Raw genomic sequence first — 22078 nt, 5'->3', positions numbered from 1 at the left:
AAGGGTTCGAGCATTGGAAATGACTATTCAAATGAATCTCACTGCACGCATTCATGATGCCCAACAAGAAGCCCTTAAGAGGGAGAATCTTAGAGCTGAATATCTCTGAGGTATGGAGAAGAATATGGTGCCAAACAAAGAGGGAACCTTATACTTTATGGGGCGCATTTGGGTTCCGCTCTATGGCGGTATTCGAGAAGTCATCTTTGATAAAGCTCACAAGTTGAGATACTCGATCCACCCAGGATCGGACAAGATGTATCAAGACTTGAAAGAATACTACTGGTGGCCGAAGCTTAAAAGCGATGTTGCTGTTTATGTTGGGAAGTGCCTAACCTATGCTAAGGTCAAGGCAGAATATCAGAAACCGTCTGGCATACTGCAACATCCCGAGATACGCATGTGGAAGTGGGAGCAAATATCAATGGACTTCATAACCAAATTACCCAGGACCCCTAGAGGGCATGATATGATATGGGTGATAGTTGATCGATTAAAGAAGTCTGCGCATTTCCTACCAATCTGAGAGAAAGATAGCACTGTTTGCTTGCAGAGTTGTATCTTAAAGAAATAGTGGCACGTCATGGAGTGCCTATTTCGATTATTTCAGACATAGATGGACGCTTTGTTTCAAGGATCTGGCAATCCTTCCAGGAGGCCTTTGGATCTCAACTAGATCTAAGCACGGCCTTCCATCCACAAACCGACGGTCAGAGCGAACAGACCATACAAACTCTAGAAGATATGCTTCGAGCATGTGTTATGGATCTAGGCGGCAGCTGGGATACTCATCTACCTTTGGTTGAGTTTTCCTATAATAACAGCTACCATACGAGCATAAAAGCCGCACCGTTCGAAGCTCTATATGGCCGCAAGTGCCGCTCGCCGTTGTGTTAGGCAGACGCTGGAGACAAACAATTGATTGGTTCTGAACTTGTTCAAGTGACAACAGATAAGATCATGCAGATCCGAGAGCGCATTAAGGCGGCTCGTGATCGAAAAAAGAGCTACGCTGATCGAAGACGAAAACCTTTAGAATTCGAGGTGGGAGACATAGTTTTGTTGAAGGTCTCACCTTGGAAAGGTGTAGCAAGGTTCGGAAAGCGTGGAAAGTTGAATCCACGATACATCGGACCATTCAAGATCTTGGAAAGAATTGGTACAGTGGCGTACAAATTGGAGTTACCGGAAGAACTTAATGGAATACATGATACGTTCCATGTGTCCAACCTCAAAAAGAGTCCAACCCAAGAAACAGTTATCACCCCTGCGGATGAGGTGCATATCGACGACACACTCCGATTTACAGAACAACCTATTGAGGTAACGGATTGGAAGATCCATAAAACAAGGAGGAGTCGCATTAAGCTTGTCAAAGTACGTTGGAACTCTAAGCACGGACCCGAGTACACGTGGGAACGTGAAGACCGGTTCAAAGCCAAGTACCCCCACATGTTCGAAAGCTCCTGCAGGAGGTAACTCAGCCTGAATTTCGGGACGAAGTTCTTTTAACGGGGGGGGGGGGGGGGAGATTGTGACAACTGGCACAAAACCGGTAATTTCCGTACTGTTTTAATTATTATTTAATGTCTGCAATTATGTGCTTAAGCATCAACATTGTCTGATTACTTGCTTTACATAAGAATTCATGCATGTTTTGTACTTCAAATGTTGCTTTGGGCATTACTTTAAGCGTTGCATCACAAAGACTACTAAACTCAACGGTAAGACACTCTGTGTCAGCAATTCTGCAGAAAGCAGTCAGACAATAGAATTAGGGCCTAGGAGTAGGTCCAACATCTAAAATACATTAAAACCCAAGTATGGATACAAGGGTTAACATATAAACTTTCCGAAAGCTAAACGATGCACTAAAAGACACCGAAACGCACTTTAAATGCAGAATTCTGCATAAAACAGCCATAAATCAGCTATAATCAGCTTTTAACACAATAATATCATGCGGAGTTTATGTTTTATTCTCCAGAATAACTTACAAAGTGTCGGGAATTGAAACTGCCATAAAAGGGGCTTCATACTTAGTGAAACTCCACAATTTAGCACTTTAACGAACCGTAACGAAACGAATAACCGGACATTACCCGGGACATCAAAATTTGACTAGAAGTAATGTTTTTATGATATTAAACTAGTATTGGTGCTAGAACACCTTAAAAATCATAAAAACACCTAAACACACTTAAACAAACTTAAACCCCCTCGTTTGCACTTTAAACCATTAAACTTCCAAAATTAACACTTTACCCCCCCCCCCTTCATCCTTGGCCGGCCCCTATGGGCCCCACTTCTCCTTGATTATTTTATTAACTTATGTCCCCTTAATTATACACCAAAATCTTGTAAAGATTATGTGTTGGAACTTTTTATAAATGACCACAAGTTAGAGAATAAGTCTATCATTCCTCATATTCACTTCATCTACTTCCTCTCCTTCCTTCTTGGTCTCGGCTCACCATCACCACACTACCACCACCATTTTCAAGCTTCAATCTCACAATCCAAGGTCACTAAGAGGTGTATGGAGGCTATCTAAGAAGGTGTAAGGTGCTAGAAGTTGAAGGACCTCACTTTGGAGCTTTTAACCACTTGATTTCTTCCATAATCATCATCTTCATTCTTGTGCCACTTCCCTTGCCATTAGAGCTAGTAGTAAGCTTCTTGATCACTAAAATAAGTCATGTTTATGTTATGTACAAGTTTCACCATCTAAACAACTTAACTTTTAAAGCTAAAAATAAGAAGATCTAACATATTCGTGAAGAAAACACGTGATTACATGAATTTTTAAGTATATGTAATGAAGTTGTTGATGGTATGTCTTGTGTTTATGTTTAGATCATGTATGATAAGCTTGTTAAAAGCTTAGATCTAACAAGTTTAAGCATGGATCTTGAAGGATCCATGGTTAAACTTGAGGATGAACATATGAAGCATTATGTGAACATGAAAAATAAATTTTTATGCATAAACTTGTAATCTTGAAGTGATAAAGTGTATGTAACACTAACTTTTGAAACTAAAGCTCATGAAAATTTTGTTTAAAGTTTAGCATAAAGCTTGATTATGAAAGATCTAAAGTTATTAAGCATGGATCTTGAAAGATCCACGTTAAACATGATGTTAAAAATAATGATCTTTCTAATGGACATAAAAGTGGTTTTAGAACATGATTTACAAACTTTGAAACCATTAAACTCATGGATGAGTTGGTTAGTAAAATAAAGTTTCATAAAAGTTTACTTAAAATACTCAAGAACACTTATTTTTGGAAAGATAATCTTATGTATAGTGTAGATATAAAAGACTACACATTTTTAACAAGAAACAAAAGATAATCTCATATTAAGTATGTATATTTTTAGGGAAAAATATATATATTTAGTGATCACCAAATTTTGTGCTAAGTGTATATTATGTGTAATATATGTAGTAGTGTATTAAGGACTTGAAAATACACTAAATACTCCCATGGAGTATAAATACAAAAATACACATACAAATACATGAGAATACATAAGTGTATAAGTATACAAAATTCCTCACAAGGAAGTACATGGACAAATACAAGAAAATATAATTGCAAAAATATATTCCTTAACGTATTATTGAACTTGGATAACATATGGACACTATGGACTTAAATATATATTTTTGGACAAGTATATAACCATTACCAAGTAATGGAATTTATGTAAAAAAAATCGAGTGAATAACGAGAATGATTATATATATTTTATGACATGACAAAATATATATATTCTACAAGACTTAAAAATACATTATTTTTAAGAAATATAATTCCAGGAAGTAATAGAAATCAAAGTATTGATTTTTGGTGAATAATACAAAATACACAAGTATTTACATAAAATACGAGTATACTTTCCTAAGTATACTTGTACAAAAATAATATTGAGAATATTATTTCACGAAATACTTATATTTATTTTGGAAAATAATATAAGTAACGTACACGAAAAGTTAAAAATATAAATTATTTTTAACAACTTATTACCTTGAGAAGACTTCATAAACGAATATATATTTGAGAAGTGAAATATATACATACAAATAAACAATACATATTCAAAGTGTAAAGACATGACAAACGGGCAAGACCCGACGAACAAGGGCACGACCCTCATAAAGAATGAACGTACAAAAAACATATACATAAACCAAAGATGGTGACTTGTACTTGTGTGATACAAGTCTAGTGACTAACATTAACAGAACACGTATAGGTTACGACGCTACAAAACCAATCGGTGAAGTTTACGACGCAGGACACGCAAAATTGTGAGTTCATGTCCCCACTTTTATACTTTTACTTGTTTTCTAAACTTGGGGAAAATACATGTGCTATGGTATGTTGAATACAAAAACTAAAGAATGATACATAGATCATGTGACGTATAGGGTGCCATAAGCACCATTAATCAATTACATACCAAGACAACGGAACAAAAGGTTAGATCTAATGGGTTTCAGGCAACCACACTCTTGGCCACACTTTTACCAAGTAGTGCTTTTGTGTCTCTAGTCATGAATCGACAAGTAAAAATGCATATGGTTTGGATGCTTCCTATGTGGTTACACATGTTAATGGCCTTGCAAACCATTAGCGATCTCAATTTCCTTACATTTACAGAAGTACTTATTTTAGTACAATTACATACCATGTTTTCTACAGCGAATGCTTAAATGTTTTACACAAAACTGCATGAATTCACACCAACATTATGTTAACGATTTTCCAAAACTTACATGTATTTCAGGTAAACTAAAGTGGATGTACGTGCGGTCTTACTCTTGCTCCTGGATGTCGTTTATGATTTTAGCTATGTTGTGTCAAGACTCATGTGCCTATTTTGTGGGATTTGGTTATTATATCCCATTCTGTGTGGTGATATAAGAATAAAAGCCTTGATGTTCGTCTTTTAAATAAAGTTGTAAACTTTTCGAACAATTATTAGTCGTGTGATGTAAACACTTATCTTAAACTATGTTTTGAATGTTTATTATCAATGGCATTTGGAGTTATTTTATGAGGATGTAGTATGTTTACCATTCGTATGCAATGAGAACCTTTCAAGATCACTGATGTGCGTGTAGTGTAATATATTTTTGGTGCATATTTTAAGCCCCTTTACACTTTTTAGCCAAGTTTTAAATTTATAAAATACGATATTTACTAACACTAAACACACATATGGGCAAGTGCACCCATCGTGAGCGTAGTATAGTGCTGGCAAGATACCGAGGTCGTCCAAGGACACAAGAGCTTTTAGTACCGGTTTATCCTCAACGTTTAATCAAATCAAAAGTTGGAAAAAGGTTTTTAAACTAGAAAAATAAAACTAACTAAAATGCTGAAAAGTAAAAATAAAAGTAAAAACAGATAGACAAGATGAATCACTTGGATCCGACTCGTGTGTAGTGTAACCTTTGATTATTTCTGCACTTTTGCACTTTTTAAGAGATTATCTTAGTTATTGTAGTAGGCCCCTCTTTTGAAGGTGACGTTACCCTCAACCCAGTAGTTTGAGTCAGCAAGGATACAATCCTAAAGGGTCGGACTATTGAAAGATAATTAATTAAGTTATTAATGCATAATGTGGTAGGCCCCTCTTTTGAAGGTGACGTTACCCTCGGCTAAGTAGTCTGAGTCAGCAGGGATACAGTCCTAAGTAGCCGGGTTAAAGTTTTAATAGTATCTTACTTATGAGGAGATCAAAGAGTTTGGACCCCGCCATCCAATACCGGTGGGTATTGAAGGAGGTCCTACTAAATTTGACCCAGGTCCTTTGCAGGATCTATACACTGAACAATGGCAAGACTCTTACCAAACCGTTCCCTTAACCCCCGACCAGGTAGCCAACATATCTCCATATAGACCGTGGAGATATAGACCGTGGAGATATGAATGGTGAAAATCTTTTATTTTATATAGACAGTAAAATAATGCCAAGACACCGCGGACAAACGATAAAGAAGAATCACCTTCAACATAAGAAACTAGTTATTGAAGTCATTAATACATAACCAAATAAAAAGTGCGAAAAATTAAAAATAAAAAGTATTACACTAGACACTTGTCTTCACCAACTGATGTAAGAGACTTAGGCAAACATGGCCTTTGATTGTGAAGAACTCTTACGATCAATCTTGGATCCCGAGACGACTCACACACTCTATGATGGATGATGGATGATGGTGGTGGATGATGGTGTTGTGATGGTGATGGGTGGTGGGTGAAGTGTGAGAGAGGTGGTGTGCCAAGGGATGGTTTGCAAATGAGCCAAGCACCCCTATTTATAGCCTGAACAGTAGCTCGGGCACGACCCCGTGTCCATCCTTCTTCTCTTTCTTCATTAATTGCAGTTTGTCTGCATTAGTTGACCACGCCCCCGTGTGCAGAAGCGTATCTGTACTTTCAAAATTTCCTCAGATTCTGCGAATCTTAGAGTTGACCACGGCCCCGTGTCCGCTGGGCACGCCCCCGTGGTGGGTGATAGAAGCTTCTACAGCTTTGTCTTTTCTGCTGACACTTGGGCACGCCCCCGTGCTCACTGAGCACGGGCCGTGTTCAGCCTTCTGTTCTCTTGTTTTGCTTGGGAAGATGTTGTCGAGAGATCGGGCATGCCACATTTGTTCCTTTTCTTGTATTTATATTAGATTAAGCTGCCTTTTTGCTTCTTTTGTTCATTTAAGCTCATTTAATCCTGAAAATACAAAAGGAAGACAAAAACACACTTTTCCAACATTAGTACTAAAAAAGGGTTAGTTTTATGCCACAATTGATGTAATTTATATGTTGCATTTTGTGCACATCAATCACATCTCGTGCTTCTGCCTTAGAGAGGGGTGTGACATCATAAGCTATGTCGAGTACCGGTATCGTGACGAATCAAATTGACATTTCGATCGATGTAAAACACGTGTTGATTTCTATACCAAGTATCAAAAATATTCTAAGAAACCAAAAAAATAATAAAAAATCCAAAAAAAATGTAAAAAATCAATAAAATAATAAAAAATAAAAAAAATTCTGAAAAATCAAAAAAACAAAAAAATTTCTTAAAAATCTAAAAGAACCAAAATTCAAAAAATCTTAAAAAAAAAAGTTATAAAAAAATAAAAAAACTAAAAAAATTCTAAAAAAAAAACTCAAAAAATAATAAAAAATCCAAAAAATTCTAAAAAATAAAAAAAAATCTAAAGAATCAAAAAAATAATAAAAATTTCTATGAAGCCAAAAATATCGAAAAAATCAAATCAAAATATAAAAAATCATAAAAATTCTAAAAATCCAGAAAAATCTAAAAAATCAAAAAATTAAAATTAAAAAATTAAAAAACTAAAAAATCAAAAAAGTCCAAAAAGTCATAAAAATTCTAAAAAATCCAAAAGAATAAAAAAATAAAAAAATTCTAGAAAATCCTAAAACTTTTTTTAGATTTTTTTAGATTTTTTTTATTATTTTTTATTTTTAGATTTTTTTTATTTTTTAGTTTTTTTAGATTTTTTTTTATTTTTACAATTTTTTGAATATTTTATTATTTTTGTCTTTTTAGATTTGTTTGGATTTTTATTACTTTTTTATTTTTTATAATTGTTTTGAAATTTTTGTATTCTTTAGAAATTTTTGGATTTTTTTGAAAGAGTTAATTAAATTGTTAGTCCCTGTGGTCTGCCCAAAGTAACATACTTAGGTAATAATAGTTTAAATTTACATTATAGGGTATTAACTTTTCATTTTGTAACGTTTGGAGGTATTAACTTTATTTGTAGGTTTAAAATAACATTCTATTAGTACCTAAGTATGTTATTTTGTGCAAACAACAGGGACTAACTATGTTAATACCCTAGAAGTTATTACCTCCAAACGTTACAAAATGAAAAGTTAATACCCTAGAAGGTGATTTTAAACTACTAGTACCTAAGTATGTTATTTTGTGCAAACCATAGGGACTAACTATCTAATTAACTCTTTTAGAAATTTTCGGATTTTTTTATTATTTTTTTGATTTTTTAGACTTTTTTTTATTTTTTAGAATTTCTTGATTTTTTAGAATTTATTTGATTTTTTTATTTTTTTAGATTTTGTAGATTTTTTTTGGATTTTTATTATTTTTTTATATTTTACATTTTTTGGATTTTTTTTTTTGACTTTTTATAGTTTATTTTTTATTTTTTATTATTTTTTAGATTTTTTATTTTTAGAAATTTTTGGATTTTTTATCGTTTTTCGATTTTATAGAATTTTTTGATTTTTCATTTTTTTTGGATTTAGAATTTTTTTAATTTTTTGATTTTTTATTATTTTTTTGATTTTATAGAAAGTTTTTATTATTTTTAATTTTTTAGTATTTTTAAATTTTTTATTAGTTGTGAAGCCATCGTCTAGGAACACTCGAATAGGATGAAGAATTTGCCTGTGATGCTCTTGTTTGATGTACCCATTTACCCAGCGTAATACACATCCTCCTGACCCACGAATTATTTTACATTGATATCATATAACCCATTCTGACCTATCCTTAATTATTTCTTAACCCATTTTAACACATCCTCATTTTTAAAATGACCCAAAAAACCCAAATGGGTTTTTATTGCCAGGCCTAGCCTACATACATGTACTTGTTTAACCTACGCATAACCTACATATGTGTAGGTGATATAAAAACTGAAAATTTTCCATATTTTGTTTTGAATTCTAGTATAAGAAACAATAAATATTACATTTGTAACAATTTCATTTATTTTTTAGGTTTTAGGGTTAAAAAATGGATGATTCATTTTTGTTTAGCGTGTCTATTGAATATAATAAATGAAAGTTATTTGGGCCACGTGTCAGTAGATGAGGGCTACAATTTTTCCCTTTTCTCGCCCAAACTTTCATCCCGTTTGTATGTCTATTTTTCTCATTTTTCTTTCACACAGTTCCAAATTTTCACAAACCCTAAATCTGAGCTCTTCATCTGCTTCTCTTTTCTTTGCAATCTGATACCCTATTCTCCCACCGCTTCATCGCAATCCTCACAAACTCTGTTTATTTTCGAACGGAGTGTGGAAGACAATGATGGTGGTGTTTAGGGTTGGAGAAACGACGATGTGAGCAATGGTCAGAGATCAAGGGGATTCATCAATCTTAATCACGTCGATTATGTTAGTTTTGGATGATGCTTTTCTAATAGTTCTTTTGGTTTTCACCTCTTCGAAACCCTTTTCAAAATTGTTATTATATTTTGTGTATAGGGTTTTGTATTGGTACACATTGGATATGGGAGCAGCACAAGCGATGAAGAGAATTCCACAAATCAAGTTTGTACAACATCATTCTAAGCCTTTTGGTTTGTATTCGTTTTGATCTTTTTTTTTTTGTTAAGACGTTTAATTTGTTTGTGTTAATGTGTGGATAAGTTGTTTATTGTTAGTTTAGGTTTCCAATTATCATTTTTTTTGGATTAGATGTCAGAAAATGTGTTATTTGTTAAGTTAGGGTTAGTGACTTAGGGTTGGAATAAGAGAATTGGATTTGCTGACCTGATTCGGTAAGAATTGATTTGAAGAACAAGATACGTGACCTGAACCGTTTGAAAACTTTTGTTGTATTAGGACCATCATAACTTGAATACATGTAAAATGTTGCATTTACATAAATATGTTATCATAGATATGTTGTTGCTAAAACTACATAAAATGTTGGATTTAACATTTACTATATTCATAGTTATATTATATATATTTTGAAAGTATGTGCGTGCATATTTACATATATTGTTTTGTGCAGAACAGTACTTTTACCTACTAAAGATCATGAGAAGGCCAACTCAGCGGATTTAGTTCAAGGTACAAAATCATGGCAAAACAAATTTCTTTGCATCATAGAAAGCGATGAGCATTTGGTACTATACCGGTCATTTTCGGTATCGATACCCATTTTTCGGTACCTTTGATACCGGTACTGGGACTTGCTCATCCCTGATCTTAGATAGACTTTGGTTCAATCTTTTAATTTAGTTTCAGTGGTATAACACTTACCCACACTTCTTAATTCACATTGTACTAACATTGTTTATTCTTAAAGGGTTGAGCTTGACTCCGGGTATTATGGGGCTCTATGCCGTGTTCTTGTGTTGGTCCGCGATAAGAAGGTACAATTTTAATTATTAGTATTGGATAGAGGTTTAATTTTCAATTAAGGTTATATTTTATTTTATCTTTAGTGGGTATGATAGAAAAAGAGTAACTTATATTTTTCATTCATCTGGTATATGAATAATTATCACTAATGGGACATATAATGGCCTAATTTCAGTAAAATCATAACATAACGGTAAAAATGTAAATGATTTAGGCTATTATGTCACCTCGGATAAATTTTACGTAACTTATGTTGAATCCGTAATATTTTAAGTTGGACTATACAGATGATTGGGTTTTGTTTATCCATATACGACATGGAGTCGATCTTTTAAGTTTTAATTGATGAAACATTATACCTCTTCTTTATTTTGATAGTGTATCATTGTTGTTGTTGCGGGTGCGGGTGCATTGTAGTGCTACTGTTGTTGTCGTACTTGCAAGGGTGATTGCCACTTTTCTATAAGCTTTGAATCTAAATGCTTTCATGCAAAAGAAAACTTCATTGCAACAATTGTTTTAATATACATTCTTTAAATTAAATCAAAATATGTGTGTGCAGTTACAAAAGGATGAAAAACTAGAGGAATTATTGTATGATCTTTTGTCTCTAATATTCATTTTCATCATTATCTTATTTTATAATTTGTATTTTGTGATTCCAAAGATGAAATTTATGAAAGATGATGTATGATTCGACTGGTCTAAGACTGCAAGTTGGGCGCAAAGCAGAATTGCTCACCTGTTTCATGACTTTGTGAAAAACACCTATATTCTTGAAACTTAAGAAGCCAGGTCTCTCTTCCTAAGTCTCTCCATATATATGCACACACACACACGCATATATTTATTTGTATATCTATATGCCAAATATTTCTTTTTAAAGTGTTTTGAAATGAATCAATTGCATATTTTGTTTGTATACAATGCTTAAACGTTATAAATGTTGGTATCTAATGTTGGTGGCTTGATCAGTGTTCGAGAAAGAAATTACCCTTTCAGAAAAGAAACACTGCACATATTTTAGATTTGGTTTATATCACAAAATTCATCTTTATTTGAAGGGTATTTGAATAAAGATTATGACTTTGCTTGGATCTCCGTCAATTTAGGATGGAAGTGAAAACTTTATTAATGGGTGTTTGATATCTTGATCTGAAATTTATTTCAATGTCTTGATTTGCCAGATTTGTGGTGACGAAAGTTTTAGTTGATGGCGAGCCATTTGCTACTTGCAATGAATGTTCGTTCCCAATTTGTAGACCTTGCTATGTGCGCCAAGTTTTCTTTAGATTGTATTGTTTACATTGGAACCAAAGATATGTTGCGAAAAGCGTCAAATGTGCAACTCATGGAGCTACTTGGAGCGCAGGTACTTTCATTTTTTTCTAGCCCAGATTGGTATTTATCAAAATTTGATTTTTTTTATTTCACCGAAGATTGGTTATATTTGAATCATTTAATAAATGACATGGATATTTGGAGTATTCTATGCACAGGGATTCTCTTGTGAACCGTTTTGGGGCATAAATAAACTGGGATCTTATAATACTAACTAGCTAGCAAGATAGAAGTTAAAAATTCTATATTTTTGTAAATTGCTTGAAGCACTCAACGGAGTTGCAGGGATTGACCAAACCTATGATTTTACAAAGGTTAGTTATCGTCAAACATTAAATGTACATAAAAAGCATGTATATATAGGTTTGGTAAAACATACCTGATTGGAATTTTGTGATCCAAAATCTTATAAGCATGTATATCTTTTTGAAGTTTACGGTTTTAATTTATTTGGGCATTTGCTTATCAATGTTATAATTTGTGAATATAATATGCAGGTTGGTAACATGTGTTCTCAAATGCAAATGAAAGAGACTATATCAATTGAATCAAACTGGTACAAAATCTACATCTCTTCGAAGCTTGGTTGTGCTTTCTTCTGCAGCGGACCGTTGTGTGTGGAACTACCACTGTCTGGTAGTTTTTTGTTTGACAAATATCAAGCATATTATCAGCAGGCTTAATATACTTTTGCTTGGAAACCCGTTCATCGATGTGGCGTCGGATACATTTGTCTTATGTGGGGATTATATGCCCAATGGTGCGGGTTGCCTCTAGTTTGGGATTTTTGGCTGTGTGAGCTGTTGAAACTTCATAAACACATGCCACGTTTTTTGTAAAAGGAAATATTGGAAAGCAATAGGTAATAAGATGATAGTTTTGTTTAACTTGAGATAAAAGAAATATTTTGTTTTACAACTAGGTATAATTCTCTTTCATCGTAGATATTGCAGCTATAGTGGATAATTGTTGATCTTGATCATGCTTGCTCTGCATATTCATACGTATTTGGTTCCCTTTATAGGACACTCTTGGTTTGTTGCATGCTTTTTGTTAATAAAATAAATCTCATTTGTGTTGCTGAAGTTTAAAATCGTAGTTAATGCTAAATCATGTAGGCTCAGATACCGTCAAGTTTATGGTGAACCATTCTTCTGCACAAGCCATGTTTTGGTGCCACAAACACTACATAGTGTAAGTTCTCATTTACGTTTATGCTAAATCTTTCTTGCTTGACTATTTTTTTGTCTAAAACAATCTCACTTTACTAAATTCTTTTTGACTAATATTGTTTCTGTGATATTTGACAGCAATTTTGCTATCAATTAATACCCGTCATAAAGTTAAACTAAATGAAGCTTATATTTACAGACCTTTTAAATTCATATCAAACTTGATATTGAAAATATTTGTCTTTGACTTTGACTCTTTGGTGATGCATTTTTATATGGTGGCAGGTCTTTGCAATTGAAGGTGAAGAAGGACGACTTTCCGCTACCGAAGGAGCTTGCCGGAGCTCTGAAAGCTCGGAAGAACGACATTCCTATGAAGGTTTGGTTACTTTTATTATACGTATGTGTGTTTATATTGTTTCGATGCGAGATTTGTGAATTTAATCTGGATTTTGTAGACTTTGTTGACGATATGCGAGGGACGTGAAGGTACAGAGTTATCAGATGGAGATGTGTTGCTTTTTCCTGAAATGATTAGGTACAGGTAATGTTATAATGCCCTAGGGTTTTGATTTTGTATTTTTGTTAGTTAGTTAGTTATGACAGGTTCACACGTATTTGTATGTTCACATAGTAGTCGAGATAAAAGGTGTGGATTTTGTGGGCCAATTCTAATCAAAAAGTTCAAAGAGGAGGCTGAATTGAGGGGATTGGATACCGTGTCTGTGACTGCTAGGGAACTTGATAATTTATAGCGTTCAAGATAAAAAAATTTGTGGTCATTGGTAAGATAATTTGTTTGTTATACTCATTTAAATTTTTTTTAATTCGTTTTCCTTCATGTTTAAATAGTTGTAAAATTCGTGTGCTTCAGGTTATGATGTGCCTAAATTGCTTGATAATCACATTGTAAAGGGTGAAATCATTGATAGGATTTGGAGGTACCATTTTACTACATTTGTTTATTCATTTAGCAAGTTATTGTTCATTTGTTTGTAGATTTTAGTGTGATCTATCCTATGCAGTTGATATCAGTGATATATCGGTTATTGGTCCCCATGTAAAATATCGTTACCGAGATTGTCAGCGATATCGACCGATGTATCACCGATATTCCCGATATCAGTACCTTTCTTCATAGTTCTACCATTCGTTTTTCTTCTTATTGTTTCTATTATTGTTTTAATTCTTAATTGTTAATTGTTAGTGTTAAATGTTGGTGTTTTAAGTCTTAACGAGTTCCTACTTGCTACAATTGTAAGTGTTTTGCAAGTTGCAAAAAGATGTTTTGTTAATGGTAGGAGAGTATATTGAAATATTAGTGTTAAATTGCTATATACTTAAAATTTGCATGATATTAAAATTACCGATATCCCACCGTGATAACCTATATCTCAAATATCGCACATTGACCGATACCCGATATTTTACCGCATTAACTACTTAGGAAATATCTGGGAAATTGACTAGAAAGTAAATGTGTGAAAGGGGTTGAAAGTTGCCCAAAGTGTATCAATATGGATTATATGGTTTCGTTTATGGTCATAAAGGCCAAAACCTTGCTTGATGAGAGTATAACACAAATCCCCTCAAAAAATGCAAAATGACATAAATACACCTGATGAGATGTGTTAACATGTTAAACAAACTATTGTTTGTGTCACTTTATTTAGAACTTAGAAGTAAGGGCAGTTTTGTTATTTTACGGTTTTTTAGCAATTTAGCTATTGAAGTAGCATAACAAATTGATACTTGGGTGACCAGAAATGCTGTTTAGAAATGTGGGGTGAACTTAATGTAACCTTTAATATTGGATAACTATATAAATAATCTTAGACAAAAATTACTCATACGAACATACCAGTTTTGACTAGGTTACCCAACCCGCCCATATTGCCAAAAGTCTTTAATTTACAGTCACTTAACTCCATTGCAGGGGCCAAATGGGAGTTCCTGTGGTCAAGAAAGCTGAAAAAGCAATTGAACAGTCCCAAACGGAAATAATGTAAAAGTCTCTGAAGCGGGCCACCACGCAAGCAGCACCATAGAAGAGAGAGAGAGAGAGAGAGAGAGAGAGAGAGAGAGAGAGAGAAAACAATGTAGGGTTTTGTCAAAGGTGCCAATGGGTTCTCATGTTGCAAAGACGAAACACCTGAAACTGAAACAGAAAAAGAAGTAAATAAAGTACTCAGTGCATTTAACATGTTGAGAAAAAAAAGGGGAAAACATGAGGTTGTTACAGTCGCTGCTGTCGTTGGTGCTGTGGTAACGGTTGTTATGGCTATAGCTTTTATAGAAGGTTAAAGTGAAATATGGTTTCCAATCTTTTTGTTTGATTTGATTATATATATGATTGATTACAAGGGTAAAACAAACTTTAAAGCAACTTACTGTTGGAAGAATGTACCAACTACCACATGCCATCTATTTTAATTCGTTGCAATGATTTTCTAAAATTAAGTATAATATTTCATAGAAATGACATGGTTGAGTACTTTGGTGACCAATTGTCTGGTTTTGCCTTCACTGCTAACAGATGGGTGCAATCATATGGGTCCCGTTGTGTTAAGCCACCAATCATCTATGGTGATGTTAGCAGACCCAATGCCATGACCGTTTTCTGGTCCTCAGTGGCTCAAGAGATGACCAAATGGCCAATGAAGGGTATAATCTTTATGAATCCTCTTTTTTATATAGTACACAACTCATTGTGCATCAACATTTGTCAATCTATAGCCAAACTCTATTATTTTAACTTCAGAAAGTCAACTACATTGTTGTCAGAATCAAATTTCACTCAAATGAGATCAGATACGACACCTTAATTTGTAATAAAAGTAAAAGATATAATGTTTTATACTTCAATGCATTTTAACTATATTTTCACTTTGTCAATAAGTAATTTATGTAATATGTTACTTTTATATTTATATTATTTATACACTTTGTGGTAATGTAAATTAAATTTTCTGACCCGTGAAGTCAAACTCTATTATTTTGACTTCAGAAAGTCAACTACATTGTTGTCAGAATCAAATTTCACTCAAATGAGCTCAAATACGACACCTTAATTCGTAATAAAAGTAAAAGATATAATGTTTTATACTTCAATGCATTTTAACTATATTTTCACTTTGTCAATAAGTAATTTATGTAATATGTTACTTTTATATTTATATTATTTATACACTTTGTGATAATGTAAATTAAATTTTCCGACCCGCGAAGTTCGCGGGTGATAACCTAGTTCTCGTATATATAAAAACTTCCCATTAGTTATATTTGCTAACACATTAGTGAGTTCATGCTGACACGCTTTAATGAGTTGATGGGCCCTTATAGTTATTAATAAGTTTAACTAGGGTGTTACACCCGCGCTTCGCGGCGGGGCGACCCGATTTTTGATCCGATACAAAGGTATGTCGACACATGTTTTACATCAAGTGGGAAACTCGATTAGAAAAGTTTTTACAAAGTAAAAAGGTTGTCAGTGTGAATGCTAATCAACTTATGTTTATAGCGACACGTAAATAAAAATAAAGACGTAAAAGTTGATTAAAAGTATTTAGAAAGTTAGCAGGTTGTAAGAGTCAATGCTGAAAATTAAAGGTTATAAGTAAAAAAACAAAACCACAAAAAAGAAAAAAAAATTGTGCAAGGGGTAAAAGCGTAAAGTTTAAACGTTGACGAAAACTGTAAATTACAAAAGAACTTGGTATTTAAGACAAAGCATAAGGGCCGAAAACGTATATCACAAGAGATGGGAAAAAAATACGTAAAAAACAAAACCACAAAAAATTAGTGCAAGGGATAAAAACGTAAAGTTAAAAAATTGATGAAAACTGTAAACTGGAAAAGAAGTTGGTATTTAAGAAACAACACACAAAGCATAAGGGCTGAAAACGTAAATTAAAAAAAAAGAAAAAAAAAAGTCAAATGTTGCTAGGAAAAGGCAAAAAAGGAAAAAAAGAAATTAAAAACCCCCCCACCCACATAGCCTTTTTATAGGTTGCTAGAAATTTTACCCCGCGCGTTGCGGCGGGAGTTTGATTATCAATATAGTACCGACACTCGGTATAGTAACCGAAAGAGATAACATAAAATCACTGGAAAAGGATTATTGAAACGTCCACGTATGTATAAAAAACACTAACAAACGAAATACTAAAAGAAAAAAATATTGGTTCTGATAATACCAATAGCGGAAACAATATTATTCAGTTGGATTGGCTTTGGTTCATCACATTAGGGAGAAAAAAAAACTCTAAAAGGTGAAATACTTAACTAAACAAAAGTAAAGTAGAATAATTAAATATGCATATCAACAAAGTTAAAGTAGATGACGTAAACATGTATATAAGCAAAGTAAACTAATGGGGAATCAAATTTATTAAGTTGAGGGACTAAATATGTATATTAGGAAAGCTAGAGTAGAAGGACAACAAAGTTAAAGTACAGGGACTAAACATGTATATTAGAAAAGTTAACTAATGAGGAAAAAAGTTTATTAAGTAGAGGGACTAAACATGTATATTATGATAGTTATAATAAAAGGACTAAACACGTAAATTAGAAAAATTAAGGGTTAAAAGAAAAAAATATTTTGACCAACCAAAAGGCAACATTTGGCTATGTCGGATTAGCCCACCCACATAGCCTTTTAAGTGTATATATAATATAATAAGTTATGTTGCTTTGTAAAATTAAATTAGAAAGTTATGTTACTTTTGTAATAAAACATGATATCTCTAAATAAGTTATATCTATTTGTAACAAGCCACATTATGCTTAATGAGTTACATTGGTTTGTGACATGTCATGTTATGCCTGATTTTAATCTGACATATTGGTTTGTAATAACTAATTAGTCATGTTACGGCGAAATGAGCTGTATTGATTTAACAAGATGAATATAAATAGAATCAGCTATGTTTCTATTGATTTTTGAATCATCACAAATATGAATTTGATATAGATAACAGTACATAAGGGGATGGGAAGATCGGAGCATACAGATAGAAGATGGGTTGAAGATCACAAACTTCTTAACAATTTTCTTAACCTAGTTTCTTAATCTTCGTTTGCTTTATATTCTGCGATGATTTCTTCATGATTCAGTGGACCTGCTTTCTTGTTGGGATTCTTGAATGGACTGTTAGGTTGAGCCATGGTGGGGTAGGGTTATCTTGAGAAACACTAAATGTTGTGAGAACCATGAGAACCAATGAAAAAAAACAATAAAAACCAATTTTTTAATAACTCTCAATGTAATTAAAATACAACATTAAAAAAAGAATTTACAACATCAAATAATTGATTTTCCCTCTCAAAATAACTCTTATTAGTTTTTTTACACGTGTAAATTTGTTAAATTTACGCATGTGTAAATGACAATCTTACACATAAATAAATTTTCATTATTTATGAATTCATGTAACTTTAAACGTGTAAATTAAATTTATAACATTGTATTAGTATAATAATGATCAAGTTCTCGCGGTTTTTTCATCAAGTTTTCACTGTTTTTTAATTCGAATTGTTTTTGATCAAGTTCTCGCGGTTTTTTCATTCGTTCTCACTGATCTGATAATATTTAGCGTTCTTATTTAAACATTCCCCAAAGTCATATTATGCCTTAAATTAGTTATATTTAATTTGTAATGGGTCATATTATACCTTAATGAGTTGTATTGGTTTGTGATTTAGGTGACACATTACCTTACCTTTAATGAGTTGTATTAATGTAGATGATACCTAAACAAGTATGATGGGCCTTAATCAACACTAACTAGGGCCGTAAATGAACCAAACATTCAGCGAACAGTTCGTGAATCGTTTGGTGGGAAGTTCGTTTATGTTCGTTCGGTTAGCTTAGCGAACGAACACGAACAAAAATTTCATTCGGTTAGCTTAGCGAACGAACACGAACACAGGTCTCGTTAGTTTGACTGCGTTCGTGAACGTTCGGTAATATGTTCGTTTGATTATATTAAAAAATAATAAATAACAGACCTTTTATCTAAACATATTGAAGACTTGAAACCCTATTTTTTCTATTTATCTAAACATATTGAAGACTTGAAACCCTATTTTTTCTAACTTAGCTAAAATTTGGATATTCTAAGACATTTTAGGGGATAATTATGTCTAAGTTAGTTAAACTTTATTCATCGTTTGGTGGTTTGGTAGACTTCTTGTGTTTTGATTTATTATTTGATGGTTGTATATAACTACTTATATCCAATGGTTAAGGATTGTGTTTTGATTTATCATTTGATGGTTGTATATAACTACTTATATCCAATGGTTAAGGATAACAATGTTTTCATTTTTTTATTTTCAAGTTAAATGTTCGTTTGCGTTCATTTTTATTTGCTTACGTTCATTTGTGTCCGAGACCAGTGTTTGCGAACAATTAAATTTCCTTAACGAACGAACACGAACATAAACTTATGTTCGATATGCGTTCGTGAACAGTTCGCGAACATGTTAAATTACTTAACGAACGAATACCAACATGACCTTGTTCGTGTTCGTTCAATTCATTTGCAGCCCTAACAGTAACTAGTTATTGGGTGATATGCTGACTAATTAACCATGATGTTCCTTAATTAATAATTTGTTATACTGGGTGATGATTGACCAAATTGATCATGATGGGTCTTAATCAGTTGTATTAGGTCTTATTTTCTTAACGAGTGATGATAGATTTTGTTTTAAATCTTTTTAATTATAAACTAACCTACTTCTATATTTACCTACACTTTACAGGATTTGAACTCCCATCTCACCTTTAGATTTATGACAAAATTATCGACAGTATTTATGTCTCTACTTTAAAGGCGATGATCTTTTTTTTTATATTTATAACTCGTTTTCAGTATAGATCATAAAGGTATAGAATAATTTGTAATTTTGTGAAGAAATTTATCAACTAGAACTCCTTGGTGCAAATTCTGAAATTAAAGAAGGATTATAATTAAATTTACAAGAAAATAGATGAAAATATTGAACTTATTAATTCACTTGTGTAGTTAGAGGTGGCAAAATGGACGGGTTGGGTTGGGTTGGTTGTTGGGTCAAGTTGGGTTTGGATCAGAATGGGTTTAGGTTAGGATGGGCCAATTAAAAAAAAGGTCAGCATTGCCAAATCCTACTGGCACAACAGTGGTTTTTTTGTCCTGCCTGTTGATTTTCTAGAAGACTTTTGAATGCATTTACCTGTATTGAGTTGAACCACTCACCCTTCAGACTTATTTCTATTGACCCATTCTGACCCGTCCACTAATTCCTATTGATCCATTCTAACCCGTCTGCAATATAACCCATTTATTTCTCTACCCATTTCAACCCATTCCCTACTAAGGAACTGTCCATCTCAATCCATATACAAGAAAAAAATCACCCATTCCAACCCATTTCTCTTCCCCTTGGCCAAGATTGCCAGGCGTATGTGTAGTGAACCTGTGATCTCTGTTCCTGTTTTAATACTATATGATAAAACCGAATAAAAAATACAGCTTATTCATCTATTAAAAATTAAATATTTATAATAGAAAACTGTCAAAGTCTGATAGTTTTCTTCCTATACCAAAGACAAAATAAACCTTTGCTGAAAAACAAAAGGAAAGAAATTGGCCGCCCACGAAATGTTGCTAGTAGGTCACTATAAGTTTGCAAATGTTTAGTCTTTTGACTTGATATGTTCCACACTATGAACTAATTGTGTAATTGTACATTGTGTAGTGTGCACCACTTGCCACCTTCTATATAAACCCAACCTTATATCCAACTAGAACCCAACCACAAAATGGCTCACAACATCTCCTCTTTTCTTTCATTCCTTGCAATCATTGCAGCCCTACAACAGACAACAGCTGTAGACTACACAGTCACCAACCGGGCTGCAGCTACCCCCGGTGGTGTCAAGTTCACCAATAACATCGGAGTCGGTTACACCAAACAAACTTTATTCTCAGCCAAGAAGTTCATATGGGCTACATTCCAACAAAACACAAGAAGAGACATAAAGAATGTGGCAAGGGTTAGCGTGTTCATTGATGACATGGATGGTGTTGCGTATGCTTCCAACAACGAGATTCATGTTAGTGCAAAGTATATACAGGGATACTCTGGTGATGTCAAGACTGAAATCACTGGAGTACTTTATCATGAGATGACACATATTTGGCAATGGGATGGTAAAGGTCAGGCTCCGGGTGGATTGATTGAAGGAATTGCTGATTATGTGAGGTTAAAGGCTGGGTACGCACCTAGCCATTGGGTTCGACCCGGGCAGGGAGACAGATGGGACCAAGGGTATGATGTGACGGCTCGATTCCAAGATTATTGTAATGGTCTTAGAGGTGGGTTTGTTGCCGAACTTAATAAGAAGATGAGGAGTGGTTATGACAATGGTTTTTTCGTCGAGTTGTTAGGAAAGACGGTTGATCAACTATGGGCTGAATACAAAGCTAATGCTAATTAAGAGTTTCAATGTTTAGCTTTGAGAAATGGTGAAATTTTCAGATACTTATGCATAACTTAAATAATGACCTTTATGTTTTATTGTCACTATAGCTATTGTAAAAGTATATGATGCATAAACATTTAAGTTATAAAACAAGTCATAATGTCTATTTTTTATGTTATAAGTATTCTATATATGCATATATAACATGTAAAGGATAGCGTTCATAATTTTAGAACTAAATACAATTAGTTCTATACCCGTCCGATGGAAGTAGGGGTGTTCAGAATTCGTTTCGAATTCGAAAAATTCGAAATTCGTTTAAATTCGATTCGATTATCAAGAATTCGTTTCGATTATAAGAATTCGAATTCGAATTCGATTCAATTCGAGTCAAGTAAATCGAATACGAATCGAATACGAATTTATAATTTCAAATTCGAATAAAAATTATACATTTTTATTTATTATTTTTATATATAATACATATATAACTTTTATTAGGCTATACTATAAATTATTTTCAAAATTTATTCCAAGTATTAAAATTACCCGTTACCAAACCCACTAGATGGCTCATAATTAAAACCTGAGTAACAAATCTATCAATAGATTTCTAACCCTAAAAATATTATCTTGTAATGTGAAGTGGTTATTCCCGACTTCTCGTTTTGAATTTTAGACTTATAGTACTTTATTTGGAACTTTTTAATGTGATATCGTGCTTTAAAATTTATGTTTCATTTTGATAGTTATTTACATGTTTTTAAAGAATCTGAATCAAAAGGAATTTATTCGAATTCGATTCGAATTCGAAGTTTTAATCGAATACGAATCGAATACGAATTGGGTTTTTTATTCGAATACGAATTCGAATCGAATTCGATAAGTTTTAATCGAATTCGAATCGAATACGAATTCAAGG

At 33.0% G+C, this 22078-nt stretch overlaps 1 protein-coding gene and 1 long non-coding RNA gene across 2 annotated transcripts; both read left to right on the top strand.

The window, feature by feature from the left end:
• The first annotated feature begins 13001 nt into the window (after positions 1-13001).
• Positions 13002-13359, top strand: LOC110929245. The gene is made up of 2 exons (XR_004888467.1): positions 13002-13062; positions 13142-13359. It is a non-coding gene; the product is annotated as an uncharacterized LOC110929245 (long non-coding RNA).
• Positions 13360-20472: 7113 nt separating this feature from the next.
• Positions 20473-21322, top strand: LOC110929244. The gene has a single exon (XM_022172385.2). It carries the CDS (start codon positions 20494-20496, stop codon positions 21169-21171), a length of 678 nt encoding a protein of 225 aa, XP_022028077.1. The 5' UTR covers positions 20473-20493; the 3' UTR covers positions 21172-21322.
• Positions 21323-22078: the final 756 nt, after the last annotated feature.

The sequence above is a fragment of the Helianthus annuus genome, chromosome 3 (assembly GCF_002127325.2).
Source record: "Helianthus annuus cultivar XRQ/B chromosome 3, HanXRQr2.0-SUNRISE, whole genome shotgun sequence".
NCBI lineage: Eukaryota > Viridiplantae > Streptophyta > Magnoliopsida > Asterales > Asteraceae > Helianthus > Helianthus annuus.
Note: the sequence above shows the minus strand (reverse complement) of the source record. Positions and strands in the feature narration are given on the sequence as shown.